Source organism: Tribolium madens, unplaced genomic scaffold (genome assembly GCF_015345945.1).
Source record: "Tribolium madens isolate multiple individuals breed KSU strain unplaced genomic scaffold, Tmad_KSU_1.1 Scaffold_96;HRSCAF=242;Tcas5.2_LG5, whole genome shotgun sequence".
NCBI classification, from domain to species: domain Eukaryota; kingdom Metazoa; phylum Arthropoda; class Insecta; order Coleoptera; family Tenebrionidae; genus Tribolium; species Tribolium madens.
Genome location: NW_025401068.1, coordinates 1124722 through 1149521, shown reverse-complemented (window position 1 = coordinate 1149521; position 24800 = coordinate 1124722). Strand labels below are relative to the sequence as shown.

The 24800-nt window shown below is 29.3% G+C and overlaps 1 protein-coding gene across 2 annotated transcripts in view; it reads left to right on the top strand.

The window, feature by feature from the left end:
- LOC123012417 (dual specificity tyrosine-phosphorylation-regulated kinase 2) overlaps positions 1-24552 on the top strand; it is a 37716-nt gene extending 13164 nt beyond the window's left edge. The window contains exons 2-10 of one of the 2 annotated variants that reach the window (XM_044410309.1): positions 9953-10090; positions 10400-10586; positions 14120-14283; positions 14530-14807; positions 18392-18530; positions 22343-22514; positions 22569-22712; positions 22768-22897; positions 22952-24552. In XM_044410309.1, coding sequence (XP_044266244.1) covers positions 9953-10090; positions 10400-10586; positions 14120-14283; positions 14530-14807; positions 18392-18530; positions 22343-22514; positions 22569-22712; positions 22768-22897; positions 22952-23261 — 1662 coding nt within the window. In that variant the 3' untranslated portion in view covers positions 23262-24552. The remainder of the gene's footprint in view (positions 1-9952; positions 10091-10399; positions 10587-14119; positions 14284-14529; positions 14808-18391; positions 18531-22342; positions 22515-22568; positions 22713-22767; positions 22898-22951) is intronic. The other variant, XM_044410310.1, reaches the window with a different exon arrangement.
- Positions 24553-24800: the final 248 nt, after the last annotated feature.

Below are 24800 nucleotides of genomic sequence, written 5' to 3'. Positions count from 1 at the left end.
TTCAAACTAAATAATGGTATCTTTTACAGCTAATAGCATAATTTCTGCGGGCGCCCATGGAAGTAAGTGGGTGCATGTTAAAATATTCCAAATTTCTTTCAGAGAATCTTGCAGTGTCAGTCAGTTGTCAACCATTATGACCTGAATGAATGAATATCTTGCTAATTACCCTAATAATATAACTAACAAAATACTAATTATTATAAATAGATTTAATAAACTGAAAAGCGGCAAATTTTTCTTTGTTTTCTATTGTACTCCGATGTTAGAATCATTTATAATAACCCTGTATTTAACTTATAAAACCATCATAAACGTCCACTAATGGGAACTGATTTAATTGATGACATAGCTATTTTATTGAAGATTTAATTGACAATAAAACATAGTCTCTAGTTCAGGAGAAAAAAAAATGTTGACAAACTCTCTCACTCATCTGAAAACGAAACTTGTTTTTAACATTCTACCACACACCACACCTGCTGACTTTTTCTTCGTTAGCGTGTCGATGAAAGGACGCAAATGGCAATTAAAATGATGTTGTGACTAATGATAAGCCGGATTGCATAATGTATCTCTGAGTGTAGATGCAGCTGCAATCAAAATAATGAAGAAAACAAACTATTTTATTTAGGTATGGGAAACAAATTTGTAGTTTTCATGAGGTAAAAATGCATTCAAAGGCAAAAACCAACGAATTTGTTCATGTGTAATTGATATAAAGTTTTACTTTGACTCATAATTTTTTTGAAAACTTGGAACACTAGTAAAGTAGATTCAGAATTATTTGAAAACAGAGTTGAAACCCAACACCGCAAGTCAAAATTTTGCACTTCACTGTATTGAGAAGAGAATTGTGTAGGATATTTTTATGAGAATTAAGCTCGCTAGCAGGCCATTTGGGGTTTACCAGAAGTTGATGACGATTAACTCTGTTTCCAAATATTTCTGGATTTACTTGTTCATGGTGTTGATCTCGGTGTTATTGTTCATAATGTGTTTGGTGCACTTTGAATTTTTTTAATTAAAGTTTTCCAATGGAAATGTATTAATATTTATGTTGTATCATGTAGGAATTTGACTTTACTTCTAAGGTATAGTATAAGATAAATAGTTAAGGATCTATCTATAGGCCGAATAATCTTTACACACAAAACACAAATAAGCAAATAAGACAACAAAATTAAAAAATTGAATTTATCATTCGAGAGCGATATAACAATACATGGAAATAAACGCGGAAAAAAGAGTAACAGTGCGACGTGCACGTTTAACCGTGCTTTAATTTTTCTACCGTTTTAAAATGTATGTGTAACTGACGAATCGCAGATTTTATTTGTAACACTTAATTTATATTTAATGAATCAGTGATCATTAAACTTTAGTTTTAAGTTTCTAGGTTAACAACCTTCCACGCTTCTGTGGTGTTTTACACATACTTTTGCTTAATTAAACAAACGACACCTACTGCATATTTCTCATAACTTAGCGAAAATTAGCACCTCCGTTAATAACTAACTGTAACTTTAAAGAGTTTAAAGACAAATCTTGAACCAATATTTACAATATAAAAAGACAAACTTGAAACAATGACACCTAAAATTATTACAAACAAATGCTTTTAAAGTTTATATAAGCGCTATTAAAGTAATTTTGATTTGATAACTTTTAAATAAATTGCATGAAGGACCCAATGTAGTTCAAATTATAGACTGCTAATCAACAGATTGATGGCACCGATAATTTAAAGTTTTTACGGTCCTGTCGATTGAAGACCATCTGGTGGATTACGATCCGAAAGCAATTTTATTGAAGTACATCTCAATATGGCTCGAATATTTACGTCTAAATCTGGTGTACTTTATTATTTGACGTCACATAATTAGGAGTTTCTTAAAAGAGTACATGTTACTTATTTCCATTCAAAATTTATACACTCCTCATAACCCATTTATCAAATAATGACAGTTACTACACTAATAAATTTAACTGGTTTGGTAAAAAGCAAAATCGCGAAAAAATAATTTTATACATATTTGGAAGTATATTGTGCCTTACTATGATTTTGATTGAAGTAGAAAATAAAAGATGTGCAATATAAACTTAATTAAAAAGTTTCGTTATTTTCTGTTTTAATTAATAAAATTACAACACCAACCTGACGCTATTGTTGGAAAATTTGGATTAAAAAAAACAAAAAAAATATATCTTTATCAGTCTATCACAGATGAAAATGGTTTGGGGTACACTTTAAGAATAAGTAACTTATGCTAGATTAATAAGACAAACTTTCATACACAAGACCGAATTATGAGATTCATATAAGGTCATAATATCCATAGTGCTCTATAGTTAAAAATTGTATCAATTCTTTATTTGATTTTGTATAGAAGACATTTGTGTAATTATCTTTGTTTTGTTTTTAAAATTTGTTTGCGTATTTAAAAATTCTGACAGTAACCAAAAAACTATTGCTTTTTTATGATAAGACTTAAAATAGTTTGTTTATATATTGAAGTCTTTGTGTAATACAATATAAAAAATAATTATATACCAGGTGCATAAAAAGGATGGTACCAAACGTTTTTTGCTTAAACTATTTAGTTTTTGGAAAAACTAATTGATGAATGATAAAGTACTACAAAAATTTGATGTTTTATTAAGAGTAAAATTTCTCGAACTTTTCTTTTATTTTTGAAATTTTAATTTTTTTAAATTAAAACCCTACTACTATAAACCCATTTTTCTCATGAAGATTATGATCTAAGGATTTCAACTATCTACTTTATATTTAAAAAAATATTTTTTTTACATAGGTAAATTGCAATTTTGACAAAAAAGATCGCATAATTAAAAAACAAAACAAAACAAAACTTTGTTCTCAAAATACGATCATATTTTCTATATTACTTTAATTTATATAAATTATTATTGTTTTCTGGAAGCAAATGATAAAAAAAACGCTTGGTTCCATACTTTATACTCACCTGTATATGTTCCAACATCTAAATCCTAAATTGTCAGTAAGCGGTACTACAGCGTAATTAGAGGCCTATTAATATATGTAATCAAAGAACAGACAAATCATTACCCTTATCAGTCAAAACAAATGGCGTAATACTATTAATTATCTGTGAAGAAACAAATAAATAGACGAACAATCGTAGTTTTATTTTTGCCTCAGATCATCAGACCATATTCTCGGTTATTATATTATGTATGTACATACATAATTATTACAGCTTGTTTTCTGCATAAACTGTCCAATTTTACTGCAACAGTGTGAGCGTCTAGAGGCTTTATCACTGATCAGGTGAGATTACCTCAAACAATCTGTATTTAGCTTTTCTCTACGTATCCAACTTTACAAAGCTTCTAGGAACAACGAACAGTGACTGCATTAACATAAGCTAAATTGATACTTTGCTGACATGTCTCGTTAAAAGACATATTGATTATACAATTCATAAATCGCAACTACATTGTTTAATAATCTTCTGAATAATTCATAATCATTTCTTTGTTGAAAAGTATTCTAATTAAATATTTAAGTTATCTACAGTTGTTGTTGGTATAAGAATCTTAACACCAGAAGTAATTCTACCATGAGTCATTTTATTATTAGGAAAAATTCCTATAGCTTGCCTTTTGAACTTGAAACTTCTCGTATATTTAATTGTAGCATTTAAATGGCTTTTTAACCTTAACATTTTCGTGATCGTATTATAATACAATAACATTTATTCACCTACTTTGTAATAAAGAAACTTGTCTTATTCTTAACTTAAATCCACGTCAGTCATAAAATTCGTGTATAGTCTCAGCGACAAGAAGAGTAAATTAAAGAATTCTAAATTTGGTAAACATGAAAAGAATAAGGAATTTTAAATACATTTTAATTCTCTGTGCAGTAAGTGTAGGTGGTAATTTATATACCTTTAGTTTTTACAATATATTTAGTTCATTATGTATACATACATAATATTTTTGTCTTATATGTATAAATTTTGGTGGTATCTTTGATTTGAAGCAATAGACAAAAGTTAAGTGTCTTTTAATTTAAAATAATTAATACAAGGTTTAAGATTTTGCAACATTCAGAACAGAAGAAACTATCACATCGCAAAACTTTCCTCTTTTAAAATCATCACATACCTAGATGCCATCAAAGTGAAATAGTTTAAAAGGCAAAGCGTGACATTTTGCAAATGTCACAATTTCCAATAGAGAATGCGTGCCAACATTGTACACCTGATGAAGAAAATTTATTTAACAATTTAATTTATAATTGAAAGTTTTGCGATTATACTACAAACAGTTCTAAATAATTATAAAAACACTTTCATTTAATGGTAACGCAGTTTAAGATTTCATCAGATTAAAAAAAGGATTTCGAGAGTAGAAAATGTTGTTACAAAAGTATTAAGGAAGCGCTTTTTACACTTTGACAAGAATATTTGTTACAAATTACTCTTCTTATTTTATAGTGAAAATGACACCGACACGATTAACAATAGTTTTTGTATTTAATGAATTTCATCTTAGAGTAAGAGCCTCTGAAAACCATTTATTCGTAAATCGAAACGGCGACAAAACTTCCCTTAATTTGTGACACCAGGTGTAAACTCGAGAATTTTAACTTCGTAATAAAGTAACACCAAGAAAAAACCTACTAACAAATTACGAAAACAGTGTTCTGAACATCCAATAGACTTCACGTGTCAGAGAGACAATATTGTTATCATCACAAATAGCACCGTAATTGATTCCGTGTGTTATTTTTGCAGAGATTATTATTGACTTTAAAAACATCTAAACAATTTATTGTCTCAAACTGCATTTAACATTTAATTTCATCTATGACATCCTGATACAGAAGTTTTATAAAATTGCTATATTATTAAAAATCTGTGCATTTGTTAGAAAAAAATTACATTGCGACTTGTACTGATTTTATCTTAAAATGTTAATTATCACTGACATTACTAAAAGAGCTTGTTATTGCATATTATCTAATAAATAATAATTAAAGGTCCTGGTTTATTAAAAACATAAATGTATGATTACTGGTGACATCTAGACGGAGAAAAATATGTAAGTTAAAAACTCTTATTTTTTCATTATGGATTACAAAATGTTTAAATAAAACGGTGTAATTATTATAATCGTTAAAATTTCTCCCGTTTGTAGTCAAATTAAGTAAACGTCAAAAATATTCAGAGTTATATCTTTGTAGAATAATATTCGTTAACTTTAAAACTGTAATAAATCTGGAAACATGAAAAGTTCGTAAAAAGTAAATCATTTCTCATTTAACTTTTGATATAAAGTTGCAGTTAAAAAGTATTTAACTTTTATTAATGGTAATGCTCAAGTAAATTTAGATTATAGAAAACGTGAAAATCATCTATACATCAGGCTGCGCCAGAATTCGCGCACCAGAGAAAAATGCCATGTAAGGTATGTACAATACCAGGAACATGGAAAAAATGTTAAAAAAATTCTATCTATAAAAATTTCGAAGTTATGAGACTTTAAATTTTTCACTTTGAATAAAAAATGGTATCTTAAATAGACATAAAAAATGTCAAATGTCAAAAAATAAATGTCAAAATTTTTTCCATGATCCTGGTATCTTATCTTACTTGAAATTTTTCTCTGGGGCGCGAATTCTGACACACCCTGTATATTTGATTAGAGTGAAAGATCTTTAATGTTAAATCTTTAGTGTTAATTCACTGGTTGAAAACATTTTTTGCTTCACCTGAAACGAGCAAATCTGTACTTAAAACTTTATTATTCTGATTCATTGAAAAGAAAAGTTAATTTTTCTCTTGATTTTCGACTTAATAATTTTTTTCTGCTATTTATGTCCTATCACATTGGCGGTTATATTTATTTGACAACTATATGTCACTGAAAATTAATTTAATAATTAAATAATGATAGTTCTTGTTAAAAATGACTTTGGTTTTTATCTTAAAGCTGTTTGTTTGAGTCGCTGTTTATACAAGTTATGTTTTTCACAAACATATTTGTTATTTAACTTGCGTAAACTCATTTGTCAAAATGACATCATTGTCAAAATAATAAACCGCCAATGTGATAGGACTTAAAAAGCAGAGAAAAAGTACAAGAATGTACAAAATCTAGAAAAAAATGAACTTTTCTTTCTACAGAGTTAGAATAATGAAGTTTTAATTACAGATTTGCTCGTTTCAGGTAAAGCAAAAAATGTTTCTCCTTTGCAGTTTTGGCGTAAAATCAAAGATAAATTATTTTTTTCTCTGGTAAACTCAATCCGGGGACATACTGTATATGTTTTTTTCTACGACTATAATGAATAAGAATACTCTTAGTTGATTCTTAATTACAGAATACTCATATTCTATAACACCGTGCGAGAATATTCTCACACTAGTGTTAAAATGGTCACAGGTATAGGGGCATCTTGACAGATATAAAATTTCTTAATTTTAGTCTGTAATTTTCGTCGTAGAAAATGTATAGTCTGAACTTTTTCACATGTGCCATATTCATTTTTTGGGACTTGTATACAATGTATTACTAATTTATTATTTCTTACTACAGCATTTACATTTTATGGCAATTATTACTGTTTCTAAAATTTCACTAAATAAAATTAAACGGTATAACACAAATATGTGGAACCATGAAACATATTTTCGAATGTATAGGATTTTATCGCTACTGTTACAGTTAATTAAAAGTTAAAATTATATCCTAATTATTATTTTGAGCATAAATTACTAAAAGAACTGTTTTCGGTGACTCGAAAGTGACGATTTATGTTCAAAAAAACACTTTTAAGTCACGTACTTTTTTGAACAAAATTTGATTTAAATATCTTTGAAATTATATATTTATACAGAGTATCCGGAAAGTCGCGCAACTCCGTGACACTGTGTCATCGGCCGGTACCCTACACAACAAGAAAAATGTTAAAAATCAATCTATAAAAATTTCGAAATTATGAGAGTTTAAATTTTGCATTTTGACTCTATTTATTTCTGTTGGAAAAATAATTTTTCAAGTTTTTTTGCTACAGACTATTAGAAGAGGAAACAAAGAAGCTATATCCTAAATTGTAACTCTGTTTAATGTTATTTGTGGTTTTTATTGACAAAATTTTTGTCAATAAAAAGAGATTCGCTCTAGAAAGAAGATAGAAATCTTCTGCGCGTCTCGCGGCCTTTCTTATTCTCGACAAGCTGTAAGACTTATATGTAATTTTTTAATACATAATCTACTCGTTTGTGTTATACCTACTCATATTATAACATTTAAAAATATCCAGTAGCTACTTGGATAATATTTTACATAAAACATCACTTATTCTGCTTCTTTTAATGGAAATGTAAAGCTCACTGATACCTACTGCTAAAACATTCTCTTTTCCACTGTATTACCTAACGAATGAGAATGTAAACAGACTGACATTTATCTTCTAATCCATCAGAGAGACATTTCCATAAATCTATTAAAAATTTGCATGTGGTCTTTGAAACGCACGCTTACTCACCGTCATGAAATATTTAATTTAACGTCAATGTACATGCAACTGCATTCGATACGAAAACTATCCGCATAATTGCTTGAATTGTTTCAGGAAATATTGAAATTTACATGTGGGTACTTGAGATTTCGAAAAAAAAGATTGCATTTTGAAAGAAAAAGCAGAAACAAAATGAGGAAGATCTTTCAATATCAAGTTAATTTATTGCCGTACAATAGTTTTAGATCGCTCACGCCAACATAATAAAGAAAATGAGAAAAATCGTCAGGTTGTTGGCTTAAAATAGCTTACGTCGAGGATTTCAGTTTTCACGCTTGATTTTGAACCGTTTTTAGAATCTTTCGACAATAATAGCAACATCGATCAATTATTACGTGTCTGTTCCGTAACGCCCGAACTAATTTGAAATCGAACTCATTTATTATAATACAATTACACATATTTTTACATAAAACGTAGTCTGTTTTTTTTAATGGAAATTTCAAACAGTTTTAACGTTGGCACACCTGACAAATTTATTCATGACAATTTTAATAAAGGAAGTTGGCAGTTACGGTTTTTGATTTATTAAAAAAAATGTCATTTAACATCAGCAAAAAATCATCTAAGAAAATTTAGAAATGAAAATACAAAAAACGGGGACAAATTGAGTACCGCAGATTTGCTAAACATTCTCTAATTTTTAGTAAGAAATTGGTGAGAATACAACATAAACATCAAAGAGAAGAAAAGCGATTAAATTAGTAGGTCTGGTTGCAACGTATTTGAAGAACAAGTTGAAAAAGTAACAGTTTTGAAATTAAAGCCGAACAAGAATTTATAAAATGCATCAACTTTGAGTTCATTTCAATAAATTACACAAAATTTATTGCCAATATTCATAAACCCTGTATCTTTTGCAAAATAACTTTTCTATAAACACTCTTTTTTATTAAAGTTTTTGTAGTAAGAAGCTCATTTTTGTCCACAACATTGTACTCACTTGCAATGTGGTTCTGTCAATATTATTACCACTGAATTTTGTCTTTGGACATTAGTGATGTTTGTCCTCAGGTATTCGATTATAAAGGCTTACAAAGAGCAAAAAAGCACACAAGATTCATAAAAGTCAAAATTTAGACAACATCACAACATGAAAACATAACCATAATTTTTTACAAAACTTCTAGGGAAAAAAAAATGTGGTTATGGAGATTGGCTGCCACCAATTTTTTCACCAAAATTTTGACTTGGTAATTTCTATTTGAAAAAAAAAACACTTAAATTTTTCCGTATGTAATATCTTTTACATTCTCCAAAAAGATAAGGGAATTTACTATGAAAATCAGTAAACAAAATGTAAGTTTTCGTTTTAAAAAATTACTGATGACGTAATTACTCAAAAACCACTAACGTCATAAATGTTGGTATAGTGTCAGAATGTATCATTTATAAAAATAAAATCAACCTATTCGAAAATTTTTTGGTAAAAATTACCAGTAACAGATATGAATTTTGTTCGTTACACACTGTACCTATGTGTACAGGGTTCTTTTTTAAAATATAAAAAATTCTCAAAGCCTGAAAATACCACATTTACAAAAGAAATTTATTAAATTATTTAATTATGTCTCAAAAACGGTCTTTTTTAGACAATTTGAATAAAATTTAGCAATTTATTTACAACTATTTTGACATCTCGATATATTGGGTGATTCAAAAATGTCGGACGAATTCTCGTATGGTGATAGAAGACTTTCAGCTAAGCATAAAATAAATTCAGATTTTTGTTTCAAGCTTTTTTTTGGAAAAAGAAAACAGAACTTTCAATTTTAATATTATCCTGTAGGCATCTTAGTTTTTTTTTCTTTTCGATGTTGTTATATTTAATTTATTGTTGAATTTGCTACTTTGTTAAATGTTTTTTACACCACAAGACACAAATTGGTATTTTTTTCAATAGATATCTTTTCAGTCTTACAAAATCTGCCGTTTCCGCTAACTAAATTCAAGAACGGCCAAAAATTTAATTCAAAATTTAATTTAATTAATTTTTAATTGTTATTTAAATCTGTCTTTATCTAATTACGAGTAGGTACTTATTGCAAGATCAAACTACATACTTTTGAATTTTTTAAGGTTTTCGTATAAAAAATAGAGATAATGGGTAGTATGAATAAAATGTAGCAAAAGCTTTAACTATAGTTTTGTATCTTTCTTTCTCATTAAATCTAAATTACGTCTATCTTTTACTATTACAAGTAGAAGCATTTACTTAACTTTATTCATACGGCTCAATATGTGACTTTACTTGACCGCTCGTTACAGTATTGAGAACTGCTTTTTAGTAGAAAAACCTTCTCAAAGCTTTTGCTTCAATGCTTCTTATACATATGTATAAAACTAGTTGTTTTACTCTTAATAATGTTTTTTCAGAGTCCAGCAGCTCACCACCATAAAGAAGTATTACCAAAGTATGGGTCCAAGCCACCGACGACTGCATCTGGCAAACACTTGAATAAATCTTCTTCCAAAAATGGTCATTCAACATCGAAAACTACGCTTATTTCCGAAGTAAGTGTGAACAGTTTTATTAAAAATTGCTCTTTGAATGTTAAAGGTGAATTTTACCATTCACAAACTTTCTTTCTGGTACCTGAAGGTACAGTTCACGCAAAGGCTTCACCTTGCATGTCTATTTTCGCCAAAATTGACTCTAAAAATAGCAAGCGGCAATAATTATAAACATTCACATAATGACAAAATTCACAATTTTGGTTGAAAGGAGGAAGTATTTTTGCCGCTGTTTGACCTAGTTTTTGATTTTAAAAACTATAAAAAATTTATTCACCAATTCCGTAGTTCAAGAAAATTTATTTCCAGTTGCCGTTATTGGAAAGCAGCAAATCGTCTTCAAGACTTAATCTGAACCAAAGCAAGACAAATTTGACACCGAGCTCACCGATGGTTGATTCATTCCCAGCTATCAACAATAATTCGCGAGGTGTGGAAATTCAAGGAACGACAAATAATAACAGGGAAAATAATGGTTTTCCTATGACACCAACAGGTAAATTTTTAGGTGTTTGTTTCAGGGTCATCTACACTGAGGTTTTTGACATATATTGCTGAAATATTTCATAAATATGTAAAGTTTCCAAATATAGAAAATACGTTGGTGTTAAAGTATCATAAAATTACAACTATTTATAATTTTATAAACGTTTCTCTTTTGCATTAAATATAATTAGCAAAAAAAACGTGGGAATGTCTATAGTTTCAAGCATCACTTTGTTTTCGACAAAATTATCACATTTATGTGACTAGATTTGCATTCTTTTTTAAGGATTGAGTTCAATGATCTGCATTTGATTACGCAATATTCGCCAATATTGTCAAGGTTATTTTTTTTTTAAATTCACGATTATGTCACTTGCAAAATTAAGCAAATACAGGTTTTATACAGATGTGTCAGAACTCGCGCCTCAGAGAAAAATTTCGATTAAGATATGATACCAGGAACATGAAAAAAATGTTTAAAAAATTCAATCTGTCAAAAAATTTTTACATTAATTTTTTGGCATTTGATGATTTTTTTATAATAATTATTTAGTAAAGATATAAAAATTTTGACAATAAAAACCATAAATAACATTAAACAGAGGTACAATTTAGGATACAGTTTTCTTCGTTTCTCTTCTAATAGCCTGTAGTAAAAAAATTGGAAAATTATTTTTCTAACAGAAATAAATAATCAAAGTGCAAAATTTAAACTTTCATAATTTCGAAATTTTTACAGATAGAATTTTTTAAACATTTTTTCCATGTTCCTAGTGTCTTATCTGTCAAAAAAATTTTACATTAATTTTTTGGCATTTGATGATCTTTTTTATAATAATTATTTAGTAAAAGTATAAAAATTTTGCCAATAAAAACCATAAATAACATTAAACAGAGGTACAATTTAAGATACAACTTTCTTGTTTCGTTTTCTGATAGCCTTTCTAGCAAAAAAACTTTCAAAATTATTTTTCCAAATGAAATAAATAGAATCAAAGTGCAAAATTTAAACTCTCATAACCTCGAAATCTTTATAGATAGAATTTTTTAAACATTTTTTCCTGGTTTCTGATATCCTACTTTACATGGCATTTTTCTCTGGGGCGCGAGTTTTGGGGCACCTGTTAGATTATTATCTTTGCCGATCTTTATAATTATAATATTATTAGACTATCATACATGCATTATTTATTTGTATCAAAATGGCACTATATATATTTGTTTTTAGAATGTTCTCAAGGGCGCAAGTTCTGGCGTACCCTGTAGAATTTGTGTGTAAGTTTTAAATAATTTGATTTATTATTAACAGACATTGAGCCATATAAAATCTTAACCGGAATATCCCACTTCCTCCAAACACGGAATCTGAGATTATTTTATCTTTGAAAAATATCTCAAAGATTAATTTATAATACGAAATTTGATGAACTAAAAAAGTTGAAAGTTTTTTAATACAGGATGATTTTTAAAAGAGAATTTCTTTCTTTACGGTAGGGGCCTTTTTATCATTTGGAATATACCTATTAATTGTCTTGGTACAGATACTACAATATGTTCTATTTTTACTAAAAACTATTAGGTATTGTTCTTCTTCTTGGATCTTCTTGGTATGGAAACGATGAACAAAAACACGATTAGCCCGTCACACCAAACTTTTATTTTAATGCACAACGCGTTTCAACCACAAAGTGGTCATCCTCAGGTGAGAATAAAACTCTCAGAATAAGTTTTATTCTCACCTGAGGATGACCACTTTGTGGTRGAAACGCGTTGTGCATTAAAATAAAAGTTTGGTGTGACGGCTAATCGTGTTTTTGTTTATTAGGTATTGTATAAAAAAAAATATCAAACTTGAAAAAAATTAATTAAAATTGACGTTAACAATAATCTTACTAAAAGTAAACAAAATAAATAAACAATACTAAAATAAATTAATTACACTAAATTAGATGTTTTTATGATTTGTTATAGGTAATAATTATTATTGTTATTTCTTGTTAGAAGTTTGAAAAAATATTGACAATATTTTCTTTCATTTACTTCTTTTTGACATTGGCATTTTGTCTTATTTGACACTATACAACTAGATTTTATTAACTTTTATTATTTTTTTTACTTTAATAATTCGTTTTAATAATAATTTTTAGTAAAAGTAGAACATATTGCAGATGTTCTGAATTATGAAAAAAAAAATAGATCCCAATAAAGTTGAATATAGCTTAAAATACAGGGTTATTCATTTTTGCCGCAACCAACAATACCAATATCACTAACTGCTAAATTAAATGTATTATTTCTTTTAAATTAGAAATCAAAGTAAGTTGGAAAAATTTGGCAGAAACGTCAGATTGACAGATCACCTATATTTAATTAAAATTCAACAAATAAATTAACAAGTTAAGTTAATGTAAAAAGTGTTTGAAGTCTCTACCATCGGCTTTTAAACATGCTCCTAGTCGCTTGGTAAACGATAACAAAACATCGTTTGAGAGATGAATTTTTTGCTTTAATGTCAAAGAAACAAGACTAATAATAGATATCCTGGATTCAGTTATAATTATTTTCATAATTTGAAATCAAGAAATTGTTGCCATATGTACAATGGGTTGCGGCAAAAAAAATCAGCGATAACTGTCTCGTGAATAAAACCCTGTATGTATACTGTATACAGGGTGTTTCACGTAAGTTTACGAGGTCTGCGCCTGTAAGATGCAATCAATAATACATATTCCAATACGAACTCGATTACAAATTTTGAAAAAATGGATAATCTTCTCTAGTTTGTTCACCCTTTCAAAAATTATAACATTTTGAGTTAGTTAGTGCTTAAGATAGATAAACTACAATCATATTCATGACGTCTCTTGATAGAACAAATTATAATTGTTTCTGAAAATCTGCAGTTTATGACTATTAATGAAACAGTGATTAGTTTGACAACTACTGTCAAGGGTTTCCAAAAATTAAATAATTAAATGTGTATTTTTTGTATCCAGTGTTCTGTGACTTTTGTATATTTGGGTGCGTACATTAGGCGCAAGCCTCGTAAAGTTATGTGAAACACCCTGTATTTAGAAAAATTCTAAAATCGTTAGCCATTTCATTTATTGTTTTAGTATTTGAAATCTGGCCTTAAATAAAAATTCTACAGCACCTGCCGTTTTTTTTAAAATCGCCTTATTATATTATGATCTAGTAGCTTAAGAAGTTTATTTCTTTTTCAGTCTTTAGGCAGTGAGCGGTAATGAAGATAAATCAACTGTTAACGTGATATCTTTGTAAAAAACAGTTATCGTAAAAAATTAAATTGATATTTTATTTGTTTTTTCAAATTATTTTGAAACTAATTAAAACAGATCGTTTGTGGTTTTTATTGTGCAACTGCTTTGTCATTTAACAAACTATGTAGGTCTTATAATTTTCAAAATCACACCAATCAGATATTTAAATTTTCCCACCCTGTGGGACATAATGTAATTATGAAAAAAACAAAAACAAAAAACAAAATATTTTCAGGTACATTTTTTTGTTTTTCAATTTCAGAGGCCCTTAAACTATATGGCAACCGTTTGACAGAGTACGAGAAGAATGAAATAGAGAAATATTCAAAGATTTGGTATCTCGGCCTGAATGCGTGCAAAATTCATGGTGAAATAGGGAGTTCTCAAAACTGTGGTTATGACGACGAAAGTGGAAGCTACATCAAGGTAATTACCTCTAATATGAATCAGTTTATGTTAAATTTTCATATTTAATAGAATTTTTGATTAACTAGAAGCTGAACAATTTTCCGTGAAACTTATCAAGCGCATTTATCATCGTTTTAATTCAGCTGCTAGCGCTTCCATCTCCGGTTAAATCATAATAGACCCGCACCGTCTTTTACTTTAATACTCATTTTCCATAATATGCGTGACTGTATTACGGCAGTAAATTTGTAATAATTTATTCAGGTTCTGCACGATCACATCTGCTACCGATACGAAATTCTAGAAGTTATTGGAAAGGGTAGTTTTGGACAAGTCATCAGAGCGCTTGATCACATGACCAATAAGCATGTCGCTATCAAAATCATTAGGAACAAGAAAAGGTTTCAACATCCAGCATTGGTAGAAGTTCGAATACTGGATCATCTACGGAAAAAAGATAAAGATGGAAATCACAACGTCATCCATATGTCAGAACATTTCACTTTTAGAAATCATCTGTGCATAAGCTTCGAGTTGCTGAGGTAAATTTTTGTGTTTTTTAGAATCAAGATTGTAAGTTAGAAAAATATTTCTGATTAATTAAATTGAAATCTACAAAAAATTGTTATACTTACCTGAATTATTTAAAAAATGAAAAAGAGGCCACAGTGCTTATTAAACTTTTATTACGTATTAAAGTACAGGTTGTTTCGGCTAAACCCCACATTAGAAGTATTCGAAATATGTACATACCTACCTATTAGGGAGTTCTGACAATGATATTTACCTCAAAATTTGCATATACTCGTAGCTATAATCCACGCAATGAAAATACGAGTATTTTTAAAATGGTGGCACTTTATTTATTATTTATTTTATTTTAAATAAAAAGCTATGTTTTTTATTGCATTTTTGAATTAAGTACTCGATTTACACTAATAGGTTTTTTTAATAACTTTTCCTAGTTTAGCTGTTTTCGAAATACATATTAAATTAATTGCCCGGTTGCACAAAAGATAACGGATAGTTAACAAAGCTTTAAACATTCATCAAAAATTTTGTTGAAATCAAAACACCGTTAACGGTTGATTAACGTTTCATCAAAAATTTGATGATTATCAACGATAATGGTCCGTTAATGGTCCATCACCACTGTTTTCCGTTGCACAAACAAAAATGTCACTGTTAACTATTCATTAACGACTCATCAGCTTAATGACTGAACCGCGGGCGATTAATCGGTGATTAAATCATATGTCAAATTTTTTCTTGACGTTTTAAGGCGTTTTTAGTGAGTTGTTATTAAATATCTAAAGGATGAGACAGTAATAAGGATTAAAAAGTTGTAGAAAACATTGAACTGACTTTATTATTTGAAAAATGTTGTGGGACACATCCTCATCTTCATCAAGCGAGAGTGTCTTTTATGAAAATTGTTGTATTTGCATCTTCTTGTTCAAAAATCGATGACTCTGCAATTTTTCATTATTTTGAAGTTGCATTTCGGAATATAAAAAATAAAGGTTAGATCTTTCATTTCATAACTGAAAAAATTATTAACAAATCCTCAAAATTTAAGGCTATGTTTTTTTTTCACTAAATGGAGAAGAATTTAATTCTGTATTGATCTGTATCAACATTTCTTATAACGATGTTTAATGATTTTTAAGTAATCTTGACTTTTTACATTTTGAAAAATTCATTCATCCATTACTATCCAGAGTTATTTTCGCATAGTTTGCCATGGACATAATTCTCACTGAACAAACGACTTGGTGTTTTTGCAATTGTGTTATTTTTTTCGTAAATACAAATTAAATTAATTTGATCTAAATTTGAATAACTTTTTTTTTCTTAGCACAGCAACCTGTGCGGAACCAGTTGTGGCTATTTTTTTCGCAATATTAAAAAAGAAATTACCTACTATAATTTGAAAACTATTAAACATAGGTCTAAAGAATGTTCATACAGATTGAAACAAAATTAAATTTCCCATTTGTGTGAAGGAAAAATGGAAAAAAAAAATAAGTTATGGGTACCTATTTGAATTTCCCCTCCGATTATAACGTTAAATTTTCGTGGTTTGTTAATCATTTTTTCAATTATGAATTCATTAAAGAAAGATCGAACCTTTTTTTTTAACTGCTCAAATACGATTTTGTAATAATTAAAAATGGCAAAGTTAATGATTTTTGAATAGAAAGGTTTAAATCCAACAATTTTCAATGAAGTCTAAAAATCTCAAAAACGGCTGAACTTAGGTGTTGGAAATGTCAATATAACATTCATAGAATAACTCGGGGAATCAAAAAAAGCAATGAAAAACGGATTTCTATTTAAAATAACAAAGTTGATACCCACTTCCGGTGTAACCGATTATGGCTCACCATACGTCTAATGTGGGGTTTAATAGGAACAGTTATTCAGATTATTAGATTTTAGAGTGTTAACAATATACACTATTATTATTATCCAGATATGAATATATTTTCCTAAAGTTTTCCTTAAGTTATAAATGACAACATATTCCTCCAAACATTTCAATTAAAGTGAACTGATAAGTTATTCATGATGAAACATTGAGCTTCCTGTGAAACAACAACGAATAACATTATATGATTCGTTGCAACTGCCGCTAACAACTTCCTTTGAACGAAAAGAAAATAATTATATATTTAGTTTAGCACTTAAAAAAGAAGACATTATTAATTTGGCTTCTTACAAACTTTGATAAAGAAGGCGTAACGCTAACGGAGGAACTTAATGATTGTAGATACTAATTAGATACAAGAATTTTGTTACAAGCGACATATATTTAATACAGGGCTATGATAAATGATTCTACATCCAGTCGCTTTTGAAATTTTTGAGCATCTTATTTTGCATTTGCTGCCAACAGATCAATTTAATTTTTAAAAAAATACATAATTCTCATTTTGATCTGGATTTTACACTTTTTTGTTTTTGACATTGACATTTTTTGTTAATGGAAACCCCTAATTTTTTTAGCCAATTCGATAGATCTTTTAATTATCGAAATGACAACACCTAAATATTAAATATTACATTAAGTTTTCGAAAAAAAAAATCATTCAAAAAGTGAAATAATATCAACAAAAAACAATTCAATTATTTAATTATTGCCAGTTTTAATAATAAGATTATTCCATAATTTTGCCGCTCATTGTATATTTCTGTGTCCTGTAATGACAACGGAGATTTGTACATGATGAATAGACATCATATTCAGCTTGGCTGCAGAAATAACTAAATTGTGTCAACAATTGTGACAGGCGCAGTGGATTTTATTGTGAAGTATTCTAACTTTACTTTTTCAAAATCGTCATTTTTGATAGATATGTCCTTAAAAAACAATTGGATGTTTAAACCAGGATTTACAAAACTCCATTTTCTACAAATTTACACAGGGAAGTGGTCACTATGAATTTCAATATAAAGTCGCGGTCAATTCATAGTGGACACTTCCCTGTGTAAATTTGTAAAAATTGAATTGTTTTTAGTTTTTTTTAGGGAGATATCTATCAAAAATGATAAATCTGAAAAAGTCGGGTTAGAATAGTTCACATGTAAAATCTACTGCCCCTGTCACAATTGTTGACACAATTTAGTTACTTCTGCTGCCAACACAGACACTAGAGGTGGCGGGCTAGGTGCTGCCAACTTTGCAATCTAAAAACGTCTTAGTTTAATAACAACTTTGAAATCTCAAAATTATTTTTATAGTAAATTCTGACTGCGGTATACGATGTGTTTGGGTACCAAACATCACTAAAAACATCTCATTTAAGAATGAAATGATAATAAGAATTAAATCAGTATTTTAATTTTTATGAAATCATTTTTTGACATTTTGACATTGCCATGGGACATACATCTTCAACTAGTGCGCCTACTAAGGAATTTTTGGTCGCTTTGTAATATCTCATTAATTAAACGATCGAAATCCCCAATTACAATTGGATTTAATAAACAGAGAGGCAGCATAATTTCTTCTGTTTTATATTGACATTACAATCAATACCTATAATAATTATTATCGATATAGAATTATTTATAAAACTGTACTTTCCTACTGGGTTTAATAAATCTTTAATATTTCTTGCAGCCTTAATCTTTTCGAACTGCTTAAGAAAAACAGCTACCGTGGATTTAGTCTAAATTTAATTAGAAGATTTGCCAGTTCCATTTTAAAATGTCTGAGGCTGCTTCAAAAGGAAAACATCATACACTGCGATCTTAAACCGGTAAGTTCTTTAATTGCTTCTATTAAATTTGTTTTAAAGTAACTACAGGTGTCCCAAAATAATTGAGGGGGTGATTTTTTTAATAACAAGTATAAGCGCAAAAACTGTTTACGATGATGCATGATCAATAAAAAATCTTAGACTATTAATGGAACATACCCAAGCAAAAAGATAATGATGTTTATTATAAAATGGCAAAGGTTAAAACGGTAAATTTACTTATTTGTGACATAAAAACCGACACCGCCGTAATGGTTATTCACTGTTGTGTAGCAAAAGCATTCATCCGTGAAACGTCACCCTTTTCCAGTAATGACGTCAAGGAAATATTAGTGGGTTATTGCATGTCCTTGTGTGTCTAAATCTATTATTAAAATTGTAAATTGATTGAAGACATCAACAGACAACAGACCGGAACATTAGTTATAGAAAATAATGTGGTTTTTCTGAATAGATACAAACCTCTTGTTATAGTAAAGCTACAAATAATAATAAACCAAGAGTTTACAGGTATGAACAATGATGTCTGGTTATAGAGACCACAAAATAAAATCGTCATTATATCCGAAAGTTCGGTATATGTAGTGCAAAATTTAAACCCCCATAATTTCTAAATTTTTATAGATATCGTATCTTACTTAGCATTTTTCTCTTATGCGCAAGTTCTGAAAGACCCTGTATTCGTAATAAGCGATAACTTTATCCAAATCCAGTTGGGTGTTTCCGAAATGAATGACAAAAGAGATTGGGAAAAAAATAGTGCTATAACTAGTTGTGAAAATGAACCTTTTTTCGAAAACTTTGACGGTTCCAAAATCCGAAAACCGTTACTTGAAACTTTGTACGCATATTACTAGACAGATCTAAAATCAAGTAACGAAACTAAATGATTATTTTATAACAACCAGGGATGACCCCTATTAGAGAGGTTTTTTTCCCTGAATTAAACAGTATAGCATCTTACAACAGCAAAATTGTTATTTAAGTCATAAAATCTGACAATAAAATGAAAGAAAAAACAAAACTTAAAGTAATTATTGTATAAAATGTCCTAAACATAACTAATTTCCCCATAAAATGGTTGTAGGGATATTTATGTTAACATAACAGACAAGAAGCTAGGGGAGCCGTATAAATTAATTTCTTCATGGTATTCAGCAGACAGAAGCTTTTTACATTGCGTGCTTTCAGAGTTGATCTTTCAGTCTAGCACAACTGCATAAATTACGAAATTAATTCGTGGTTTTGTGGGTGGATTTTCAAATTAATGTTAGTGTTAAAAGCTTCACACGACGGCGGAGACAAGACGATCACAATAAGCGTCGACAAGTTCAATGTTACTTTATTTAGAAGAAAAAGTTTAGCAATTTTCTTCAATTTTGTACGCCCACATTAATTTCGATTCAGTCCGACGGCTTAATTAATAGGTTACTATTCTTCGTAAGTTAGAGATGAGTATATTTATTTACAGTGTGCGAGGTTTTTGACCCTGAAGGCGTATTGTACTTGCATTGGAATATTTTAATGTAATGACATATAATTACGTACTATGTTACAAGCCGCTACTTGTTGACAGCGTCAAGCAGGAAATCCTTAAAACATTTATAAACACATTTGTATTAGATATTAACTTTTAAGTAATTGTACTTATGCAACATGCAAAAATCTAGCTTATACAAGTTGAATTGTGGTAATTTCACAACTGAACTTAATATATAATCTGGTATATGTTTTTTATAATTATTTAGTAAAGGTACAAAAATTTTGCCAATAAAAGCCACAAATAACATTAAGCAGAGTTACAATTTAGGCAGGGCCGCCACAAGCGGGGGTGCAAGGCGTGCGACGTACGCGGGCACCAGAGTTAAGGGGGCGCCAAAACGGTAACAAAATTTAATAAAAAAAGACATTTTGAATTCCGCAGTGAACAAAAAAAAAACTGCAAGAGAAATACAACCAAACAAAAAAAAACCAAAATCTTATGTGAAAAAGCTAGTCATGTGGCCGTTTCCTGCTATAGAGATTAGAATTCGAACACTGTAAGATGTACACCGTGAGCCATTCAAACGGCTTGTTGGATTTAAATGACTCAAGGTGTTCATCTTACAATATTCGAACTCTAATAAAGCTATTGCGCCGCCAAGTTCACTGAATCTGGACTTCTGAATGAAGCAAATTCTATATCGTTTCCTAGAACTTTTGAGTTAAAAAATACACATACTAAGATCGCATCCAATTTCCTATTTCCTTTCATTAATTTGCTTTATTACTTAGTGGATTTGTGCTTAGTGGTAGTCGAAAATTTGTTTTTAAATTAATGATTGTTGTGGAAGTATTACAATTAAACAAATACCTTGGTACCATTTTTTAAAATTTTTAATCATTAATTGGTTATACGTTTAGATGAAAGCTTCGAAAATGTAATGACTGAAGCAAAGAAAATTGCTGACGAACTTAATGTTGAACCAATGATGCAAACTGTACGCCCAAAAGGCAAGCCAAAACTCTTTGACTACGAAGTACGAACATCAAGACGAAGTTGTGCTAGATGCAAAAAATAATTTCAAAACTAACTTTTCTACAGGATTTTGAATCAAGTTTTGTCTTCTTTAAATAATAGGTTTGAAAAAGTAAATACATTTAATGATACATTTGGATTTATTAACAATATGTTTAATTCTTTGGAAGAAGAATTATTAAAAACTTTCAAAGACTTTTAAAGCTTTAAAAATACATTTCATCAAACAAACTATGCAAAAACCATAAAATATTTTACAAAATCTTTTTGAAAATAATTTAATTTCTACTTTTCCTAATACAGCAATTACATTAAGAATTTAACTTTCCTTACCAGTTTCAGTTTCGTATAGCGAAAGATCTTTTCTAAATTAAAAATCATTAAAAATTATTTAAGATTCACCATGGTTCAGTCTAGGTTAAGCAACTTATCTACTATTGCAATTGAACAAGAGCTGTTAGATAATTTAAATATAAAGGAGCTGGTTAGAGAGTTTGCAAATATGAAAGTGAGGAAAATAAAATTTCTTTAAGGATTTATTTTATAGTTTCTAGGATGTTATATGTTTTATTTTCTTATTTGCGTTTTTAAAATTACAAATTTAATTATCTTTGATTTAAATATTTTTTTTGTTATTTTGTTTTATTTATTGGCACTTATATATTTTTAGGTATCATACCTATGTAATAAAATAAGTAAGGGGCGTCAAATTCAAATGTGCACGCGGGCGTCAAACCCTCTAGCGGCGGCCCTGAATTTAGGATACAGCTTCCTTGTTTCCTCTTGTAATAGTCTGTAGCAAAAAAACTTGGAAAATTATTTTTCCAACAGAAATAAATACAGTCAAAGTGCAAAATGTAAACTCTCATAACTTCGAAATTTTAATAGATAGAATTTTTTTAACATTTGTTCCATGTTCCTGATGTTTTACCTTTACATTGCATTTTTCTCTGGAACGCGAGTTCTAGCGCATCCTGCATTTGTGAATAGATTCGTTCACGTTTCTGCGCATCCCTTCCATCGTGGGAAGATACCCGGAATATGGAAAAAATATTCCTACAATAATTGAAAAATAAAGTCCTTTTAAAAATTCTCCTGGACTCATTTTCTAAATTAAGCCATAAAAACACTTTTGTTTTTTTGATTACGTAGATATAATAAGTTATATGCCGTAAAATTGTGTACCTAATATTAGTTCTAACAGTCAGTTCTAATTCAAATTCTTAAAATCAAAGACATTTCAAAAACAAAAGAAATTTGAGTTAATTTTTGTTTTGACAATTTTCTTTTTTAGGAAAATGTTCTGCTGAAGGAAAGGGGAAGTACTTCGATTAGGGTAATAGATTTCGGAAGTTCATGTTATACAAACCAAAGGGTTTATACTTACATCCAGTCACGTTTTTATCGATCACCGGAAGTCATATTGGGGTTGCCCTATGGGACGCCTATTGACATGTGGAGTTTCGGTAAGATTATAATAAATCTAGTAAAAGCTCAATTTAATTTCAACGATATTTTAGGCTGCATATTGGCTGAGTTGTACACGGGTTATCCATTATTTCCTGGAGAAAATGAAGTCGAGCAACTTGCATGTTTGATGGAAGTATTGGGGCAACCACCTGATGAGCTCATTGTCAACGCTACTAGAAAAAGATTGTTTTTTGGTAATCACACGGAATTATTATCTTATTTTCTATTTTGTTACTTGCAATCTTTTAGATTCTCGAGGAAACCCCCGCTGCATCACAAATTCCAAGGGCAAGAAACGTAAGCCAGGATCGAAGAATTTGTCAACAGCACTCCACTGTGATGATCCTTTATTTATGGACTTTATATCAAGGTGTCTTGAGTATGTAAAATTACATTTTAATTTTTCACGGACTAAAAGCAAATATATTCTTAGATGGAACGCCAAGAAGAGAATGACACCAGATGAAGCGTTACGACACGAATGGATTCTCTCTGGCACTTCCGGCTACCAAAAGTCCGGAAATGACTTAAGACACAGTCATTCTGAAGTAAACGTAGGTCACGAAAGTTATTCGTCAAGCAGCACCTCCGGCAGCAGTCATTCCCGCATTTATCATAAAAATATCGCTCCCAAGGGTGATAAAGTAAAGGCCAAAATTTTAGATACTAGATTACATGATAGTACTTATAAACTAGATTCAAACTTGAATGATTCGGGAACTTTTCTTCCCCCGATTCTTTAGTCAAGTTGTTGAAAACTTTATGGGCCAACGATCTCCAATAAGACCAAGTTTTACGGTAGAAGTTAGTAAACTAGATAACGTACTCGTATTTGTTACCAGAGTGTTGAATAAAAGTCATAACAGTTTCAGTAATTTGATTAGATCACAGGGTGTAAATGGCTTGAAACCCGGCCATAATTATTGTTGAATCAGGTTAAAGAATTTGCTTTTGAGAGAATTGGTTATTGAAACTGCTATCTACAAGTGTAGATTTTTAGTACAATCATAAACATATTATATGAATATAGAAGTATTTCTCCTAAGCAAATGTGTTATCAAAATGCTATAAAAGTTGTTGTGACTGATACATATTGCCTAAATGTATAATAAAAATTTAGATATACAGAATTGAATAGAAGATGTGACATAAATATTAATCGTTGAAAGCTTCATATGTTCCTTAAATATATTATCTTTTGATATTCAAATTTGCTTGCTAATTCTCTGTTACTCATCTCTACTAATAAAGCTTCCAGTTTATTGTAACGGAGAGATTGGCATACCCCATTACTAACTATGGAATTAATTCATTTTTATAAGTTTTACTTAAGGTATCTAATTATTATTAATAACTAATTTAAGTTTATACATTTGTAAGTTTTTTATTAATTTCTATTTGTCTTTCTCTTAAAATAATAATGCCAATAACATATGTATGTTTTATTTAGCATTATATTTAGAAGTGTTGTATTAATGTAATTTAATGTTCTATAAAAGAATCCGTGACCTATATGTACTTTTGGTCACATATCTGATATTTACTGTAAATTCCCCAATGTGATATATACTGATAATATTATTATGTATAAAATTAATATAGCAGCCTAACTAGTAAATTCCCGACTAGTCGACCATTTACAAGGTATTTCATAATCAAAGAAAAATTTTTCGGTTGACCACGAAGTATGCACTTTGATAATTTCATAACGAAATTTAAATTTTACACGTAACACATTTATAAAAAAAATCTGTTCTCTTAAAATATAAAAATGTAACATAATGTTGTAAGTTCGTTAAATAAGACTGAAATAACACGAAAACTGTTTTTCATTTTAACTGATCTACCAATTGCACTAAGATTACCTAAAGTCGTAACCAGGAATATTTAAAATTGACGTATGCAAAGCTTTATTAAGGGTTAAACAGCTTTGCGGTCGGCCGTAATAATTTTTCACTGCTGGTGGTATTCTACTACCCTGAAGTTTTACAAAAGAGCCGTATTCAGGAATTTTCGTGGTAGGCTTTTAATTTATTACAGGCATAAATTTGGCAATTTATATATTAATTTAATATTAAAGTGATAATGCAGATCAGTTCATTTGTCAAGAAACATTCTCCAACTATAGCTAAATATTAAAATTAATTAATTTTTACTTTCCTTATCCTATAAGGACGAATTGTAGTTTCAAGACACCAAAAAAGTTGGTTTGGACCATTGGGTCGTGTGTCTCTCTCTCTCTCTGTGTGTGTCTGTCTGTAAACAGCATATCTCGAGAACGA